The sequence below is a fragment of the Drosophila albomicans genome, unplaced genomic scaffold (genome assembly GCF_009650485.2).
Source record: "Drosophila albomicans strain 15112-1751.03 unplaced genomic scaffold, ASM965048v2 utg000122l_pilon, whole genome shotgun sequence".
NCBI lineage: Eukaryota > Metazoa > Arthropoda > Insecta > Diptera > Drosophilidae > Drosophila > Drosophila albomicans.
Genome location: NW_026263521.1, coordinates 71315 through 79150, shown reverse-complemented (window position 1 = coordinate 79150; position 7836 = coordinate 71315). Strand labels below are relative to the sequence as shown.

The 7836-nt window shown below is 43.2% G+C and overlaps 1 protein-coding gene across 1 annotated transcript; it reads left to right on the top strand.

The window, feature by feature from the left end:
* Window positions 1–1238: 1238 nt before the first annotated feature.
* LOC127566279 (uncharacterized) lies at window positions 1239–7471 on the top strand. Its single transcript, XM_052008297.1, has 2 exons — window positions 1239–1397; window positions 6425–7471. The coding sequence occupies exons 1-2, from the start codon at window positions 1390–1392 to the stop codon at window positions 7164–7166; spliced, it is 750 nt and encodes a 249-aa protein (XP_051864257.1). The 5' UTR covers window positions 1239–1389; the 3' UTR covers window positions 7167–7471.
* The last annotated feature ends 365 nt before the right edge of the window (window positions 7472–7836 follow it).

Genomic DNA, 7836 nt, shown 5'->3' with positions numbered 1-7836 from the left:
GTAGGACTAGCAGTAAATAAGGAGAAAAAAAAAAAGTTTATGGTGTGCTCTAGCAGAGAATCGCGGCGTCTTGATTTTCAGCTGACTGCAGAGAACTATAGCTTTGGGTCCGTCAAGGAGTTTATCTACCTAGGCACTGATATAACAAGCACAAATGATGTCAGTCTGGAGATTAAGCGGAGAATAACATTTGCCAACAGGTGTTACTTTGGGCTCAGTAGGCAGTTTAATAGTAGAGCTCTCTCTCGACGCACAAAAACCACTCTACAAGACGCTCATTCTTCCAGTACTCTTATATGGTGCGGAGTGCTGAACTGTGACGCAGTCAGATGCAGCTGCTCTTGGAGTGTGCGAGAGAAAAATTCTTCGCAAAATCTTTGGTCCAATCTGCGTGGACGATGTTTATCGCATCCGATACAACCACGAGCTGTATGAGCTATACGGCGATGTTGACGTGGCCAGTCGAGTGAAATCTCAAAGACTTCGCTGGCTGGGCCACGTTGCCCGTATGGATGAAGATGCTCCGGCTCGTAAGGTGTTTGATGCGATGATTGTTGGGACACGAAGGAGAGGACGACCCTGAACGCGTTGGCAGGACCAGGTGATGGAAACCCTGTCCACACTTGGTGTTACCAACTGGCGAAGGCGCGCTCAGGACAGAGCCGCGTGGAGGCACATCGCGTTTCAGGCTGAGACCCGATAAAATGGTTGTAATGGCCACATAATAATAATAACTTGTTTTTGCGCATGCGCACCAGAACGGTTATTTATGTACTTGTTTGCGCAGGATCGCGCGATTTTATTAACCAATAGCAGCAGCGCACCGCTTATAAGAAAAGTTGTTGTATTCGAAAAGACTTTGAACAGAAGACAATGCTTGTGTTAAATCAAGCGCCTTGTCCCACTGTAAGCCTGCTCAGCCTAACTGAGCAGTTACATTTACTCTCAATCTTGCGCTCTTTGCTACAGTTGTTACATTTTAGTTATAAGCTTTCGCTCAACTTTTGTTTTCCTTTAACTACTAATGTCGGAATAACCGGCAAACAATAAATTGTCGCTCTCTCCTTTCGCAACTAGCAAACGAATTAGACGTGTTTTAATTTGCGCATCAGCAGCCTTCAAAGTGTCTCATCTTTTTTGCTCCCAACAACAACAAATATATTTTCGATTTTCGTAATTTTACATGGCGCCCGAGCAGGGACTACAAAAAAAGACTTTGTTGATTGCTAATTAAACATAAAGAAAATTCAATTATTGCAATTGATAAGTTTAATTAATTTCACACCTTGTTGGCAGCTGAGTGCATATAATTAAAAACACATTCGTTTGCGTTGTTTCGTTGCTGGCCTTTTGGATTTATGGATCAATCAGAAGTCAACAGCTCTTCTGATGAACAGGTAACAGTGTCAACAACTGGAAAACTTTGTTAATAACTTTGGACCTGGTGACATTCATTGTGATTGTTTCCCAGTTCAGACTGTTATATCTTGTATTAAACAAGAGTCCAGTTGCCTGACACTGATTATTGAATTGTAGTGAACAATTGATGCAACACACATAAGTGAAATCCAAGTGCCAAAACATTGAAACCACCCCTCGCAACTTTATGATTATGCTTTCAGGTTCTCTATTACATTGAGTTACAATAATAGCACCCGCGCATAATTTCAGTTATTTTTCGCTCTCTTTATTTGGTAATCTTCGCTCTCGCTTGCTTAAAAGGTTGCGCTCTCGCTTTGCTTGTTCATCTTCGCTCTCGCTTGCTTAATAAGTTGTGCTCTCGCTTTGTTCGATCATCTTCGCTCTCGTTGTGTTCGATCGTTTTCGCTTTGCTTGTTCGGCGCCGCTCAAACTAACATTGAAGCTACGCTCACTGTTGAGTTTGGCATTAGAAACATTCTCTTGAGTTCTTGCATTGGTGTTTCTCTTAATAGTAGAGTGTGTTTTCTCTTTGCTTAACTTGCACAACCCAGAAACATACACCAAGTCGCAATGTCGAAAGATAAAGGGAAGACTGAATTAAATCAAACCGTGATTGAAAATTGCCATAGTGCAAAATTAACACTGTTATTTTCTAGATTATCGAAGCTTGAAGAAAGTATTGAGAGGCTTAGATTAACAGTGTTAAATGAAACAGGTTCCATCAATAAAATTGAGATCCAATGTCGTTTGGATATATTAAATAAATACATTGCAGATGCCATGGAGTTGCAATCTGAAATTGATTGCATTGACCCGGATAATTCTAGCCGTGCTTCCTTAGAAGAATTGTGCATTAAGACAAGGTCGTTGTATCTGATTAGTTTAAAGGAGCCCGATTCGGACCGAGTTGCTCAGCCAGCATCGTATAGGTCGCACTTGCCCAAAATGAACTTACCAAAGTTCAATGGTAAGCACTCAGAATACAAGCAGTTCATAAGCCTTTTCGAAAGTCTTGTAGATTCTGATAGGTCGCTTTCAAACATTGAAAAGTTTAATCACTTGATCTCATGTCTGTCTGATGAGGCATTAGGAACAATAAAGGCGTTCCAAGTTTCCGGTGTAAATTACCCAAAGGCTTTAGAAAACTTGAGGCCTGTATACGACAACAAATGTCTTATATTCTTCGAAACGATCGCACAATTGTTTCATATCTCGCCAATGAATAAACCTTCGGCATCTGGGTTGAGGACCATTATAGATACGGTTTCGGCAATTTTTTGAAAATTTGTTGTCACTAGGTGATGAACGAGATATCACCAACGCGATTCTCATACATATTGTATTGTCAAAGGTTGACCATACAACCAAATCAAAGTATGAAGAACAGCTCGACTATAACAGGCTTCCACAATGGTCTGATTGTGTCGATGTTTTGAATAGGCGCTATCAGCATATTTCAGCTGAGGAAAGCTCGAAATATAGAACGAGCCCTAAGCCAGAACCGAGTCCCAAACGGACTACCAAAGCGTCGTATTCAGCGTCTAAGTCCAGCAACCCTAGTTGTCAGTTCTGTAACGCGAATCATTTTATAAGCAGTTGCCAAGGCTTCAGTGCACTGCCGGTTACAGAACGATTCAGTTTCGCCAAGACCCAGAACCTTTGTTTAAACTGCTTGCAGTCTGGGCATAGAATATCCAGCTGCACATCTTCAAAATGCAGAGTGTGTTCTAAATCGCACAATACATTGCTGCATAGATTCGATGCGTCAGCTCAGCCTCAGACCACGAGTATGAGCCAGCATCAACATCAACAGCCTGGTAGCTCGAGCGGCCAAGCATCGTCACATCCAGCGCACGTAGCTAAGCCAACAGCAGAAATTGACCATGTCATTCTGGCTACCGCTGTTGTGAAAATTCGCGATAGATTCGGTCAATTCCAATTGGCCAGGGCTTTGTTGGACTCTGGGTCTCAGGTCAATTTCATGACTGAAGAATTTGCCCAAGCTCTAAGGTTGTCGCGAGCCAACAAGTGTCTGACAGTTACGGCCATAGGAACGTCAAATTTGGTAGCCCGACATGAAGTGTCAACAACGATATCATCTCGTGTTAACAAACATCAGTTTGACGCCGATTTCTGGGTGCTAAAATCAATTTCGAACCAGCAGCCAGACAGCTTTATTCCAGTCAAGCAATTACAAATACCGGCTAACGTGGAACTGGCTGATCCTTATTTCTACAAGCCGCAGAGAATCGACTTGCTATTAGGAGCCGATTCCTTTTTCGACCTTTTGTGCACAGGCCAAATTAAATTGAATGACAGTGGCCCTCTGTTACAAAAAACTCTGTTGGGGTGGATTGTGTCAGGGCGGTGCAAAGGTATTCCGAGTCAGAACCCATTATGTGGTGCAACGACGTACTCGTCGGAAGATATACAACTTGACTCGCTGGTAGAAAGGCTATGGGAGTTAGAGAAAGTTCCAGATTTATCGAACGTCGCTAAATACTCGTCAGAGCAAAGAGCCTGCGAACAGGACTTTATTGACCGAGTGACAACTCTATCGACAGGGCGATTATAAGTTTGTCTTCCTTTTAAAACAGACCCAAAAATACTTGGTTCGTCCTTCGAAACGGCAAAACGTCGGTTTCTTTCACTTGAACGCAAGGTTTCAAGAAACGCAACATTAAAGGAAATGTATGTTAGTTTCATGAAAGAATATATAGAACTTGGTCATATGTCTCCCGTTGATTTTCCACCAGGACCACACTATTTTATACCACATCAGTGCGTCCTGAGGCCTGATAGTGCCACCACCAAACTTCGAGTTGTTTTCGATGCTTCGTGCAAAACGACTCAAATTATTCATTGAATGATATTCTAATGGTGGGGCCAACTATACAGAGGGAACTCTTCTCGTCGCTAATTCGCTTTCGTCTTAGTCGGTTTGCCCTCACGGCAGATATTACTAAAATGTATAGACAAGTAAGCATGTCTCCAAAGGATCGGATGTTTCAACTTATTGTCTGGCGTGAAAATCCGTCAGAAAAGCTTCAAATTTACCAACTGAATACAGTTACTTATGGCACTGCGTCTGCTCCTTTTCTGGCCATACGAAGCCTTCACGAACTTGGTGTTCGCCATAAGGAAACACATCCTCTTGGAGCTAAAGTCATCTGCAATGACTTCTATGTCGATGACATGCTTACTGGAGCTGACGATGCTGACACGCTGAAGGAGATTTGTGTCCAAGTGTCAGATATCCTAAGCTCCGGTGGTCTCCAATTGGCCAAATGGTACTCCAACCACCCTACTTTAATCAATGGGAATGAAACTGATAAAGTTCTCAGTTTCAACGACACAGATTCGATCAAAACATTGGGCATGCGGTGGACGCCAAAATCTGATATATTTCGATATCATTTGGATTCCAGCTTCACCGATCTTAGCCCAACAAAACGCAACGTTTTGTCTGTGACAGCTCGTATGTTCGACCCACTTGGCTTGCTGAGCCCCATCAGTATTAAAGCCAGAATCTTACTGCAAGAGCTCTGGCAAAATCATCTAGCATGGGACGAAACTATCCCTATGCAGATGCATACGAGATGGGAGAGAATTAAAGAAAATCTACTAAACCTTGATAAAGTATCCATTCCACGATACACTAATTCCAGCAAAGCCAAGATCCAAATTCATGGATTTGCAGACGCTTCCAGCCACGCTTATGGCTGCTGTTTATATATACGAGCTAATCAGAATGGAAAAGTGAAATGTAAATTGCTTACATCAAAAGCAAAAGTTGCGCCTTTAAAAAACCAAGTCGATCCCAAGACTTGAGTTGTGTGCAGCGTATTTACTGGCGCAATTGTGGTCGTACGTCAAGCCAATGCTTGGCAAATGCGGAATCGACAGTGTGCATTTTTGGACAGATTCAGAAATCACACTGTATTGGATTAGAATGTCGCCTTCTTCGCTAGCAACATTCGTAGCAAATCGTGTATCCAGTATACAAGACCTCACACAAGATGTTACATGGAGACATGTGCCTTCTGCGTCAAACCCTGCCGATATTTGTTCTCGTGGGTGTGACATCGATGAATTAGTCGACTCGATATGGTTAGAAGGCCCACTATTCTTAATGGAAGAGCAGTGTGAGTGGCCTAAGAATCCTCATTTTTCATTGTCAACCGATTTAAAAAACAGTGAAACAAAAAAATCAGCTCAGGTTTGTTTAACTACCAACCCTGATTTTCTGTCATCTATACTGGCTCGCTTTTCTTCATACAAAAGGTTGGTTCGAGTGATTGCCTATGTGTATAAATTCATTTGCTGGCCAAAAACTAAAAATTGTTCTTCAGCCCTTAGTAAACAGGAGTTGTATTTTGCCTCGTTAAAGTTATTTGAATTGGTTCAGCGGTCCGAATTCAACTTGGAATTCAAAAAACTAAAAGCAAATCAATTAGTTCAACCAAATGTTCAATCTCTCGCTCCATTTATTCAGAAAATCTCTGAGCCAGGAAAATCTCTTTCGTTGATCCGCGTAGGTGGCAGATTATTAAATGCACCGATTGACGACGATGCCAAGTTTCCAATCTTAATGTCAAAAAATTCGCCCTTGGTCAGACTGTATTTAAGAGACTTGCATCAGACCAACTGTCATGCTGGTGTTAAAACTCTGATTTCGCTCTTAAGGCAAAGAATTGGGCTGATTAATGCTCGAAGAGAATGCACACAAATAGTTCGTGGTTGCATTCTTTGTTTTCGATACAAGCCAAAACTATTGGAACAAGTAATGGGGCAGTTACCAACTGATCGCTTGATTGCTTCACGTCCATTTCACATTTGTGGCGTTGATTTTTGCGGACCCATAAATGTCTCCTTGAGAATTCGGGGACGGCCTCCTTTAAAAATGTATATAGCAGTATTTGTGTGTTTTTGCATCAAAGGCTGTTCATCTAGAACTGGTTGCTGACTTGTCCACTAATTGTTTTTTATTAACCCTAAAAAGCTTCATCGCAAGGCGTGGCGTTCCACTTCGGATGTATTCGGACAACGCCACCAACTTCGTCGGGACAAACAACGTACTCAAGGAGCTACAGATGGAGTTCACGAAGCAGCAGGAGAAACTGCAGTTGTTCGCGTCGGAGATGGGGATGGAATGGCACTTCATCCCTCCTCGAGCCCCACATTTCGGAGGGCTGTGGGAAGCCGCGGTGAAATCCGCAAAGCATCTCCTCGTCCGGCAAATGGCCAACGCGTCACTGACGGAAAGCGAGGTCAGAGCTCATCTGGCAGATGTCGAGGCCATCCTCAACTCGCGGCCTCTCACTCCACTCAGCTCCGATCCCAACGATGGCGAGGCTCTAACGCCGGGCCATCTTCTAATCGGGCAAGCCATACGTTCGCTGCCGCAAGGATCCGTGCCAGACAGGCCCAACAAAGAGCTGACGTATTTGCGACGGTGGCAAATGTTATCCACGCTCAGACAGCGGTTTTGGCTCGCGTGGTCGAAGGACTACATCCACAACCTCCAAATCCGCACCAAATGGAAGTCTCCACAGCCCGGCTTGGAGGTCGGATGCCTCGTCCTGGTTCACGAGGACAACACGCCACCTCAGCGGTGGATAACTGGAAGGGTCGCAGGCGTAACCAGAGGAACAGACGGCCAAATACGGGTGGCCGAAATTAGAACGGGCACTGGTACATTCAAGCGCCCAATCCATAAATTAGCACGGTTGCCAGTGATTTGAAATCCCACGTCGGGTATTCCAAGGTGGCCGGTGTTAAATCAAGCGCCTTGTCCCACTGTAAGCCTGCTCAGCCTAACTGAGCAGTTACATTTACTCTCAATCTTGCGCTCTTTGCTACAGTTGTTACATTTTAGTTATAAGCTTTCGCTCAACTTTTGTTTTCCTTTAACTACTAATGTCGGAATAACCGGCAAACAATAAATTGTCGCTCTCTCCTTTCGCAACTAGCAAACGAATTAGACGTGTTTTAATTTGCGCATCAGCAGCCTTCAAAGTGACTCATCTTTTTTGCTCCCAACAACAACAAATATATTTTCGATTTTCGTAATTTTACAGCTTGAGTAGGCACGTCAGCAAGAGGTCGATCGCGAAAACCTATCAACAATAGCTTTGATTTTGTTTGGGGTTTGGTTTTATGCCTTCCGTGGTAATTATATGCATAAGGAATTCTGTTTGCTTTTTCATAAACTCACATTTTTATACCAGCTACCCATAGAGTAGAAGGGTATTATAACTTTGTGTCGGCAGGAAATGTATGTAACAGGTAGAAGGAGGCATCTCCGGCCCTATAAAGTATATATATTCTTGAGCCGAGACGATCTAGCCATGTCCGTCTGTCCGTATGAACACCTAGATCTCAGAGACTATAAGAGATAGAGCTATAATTTTC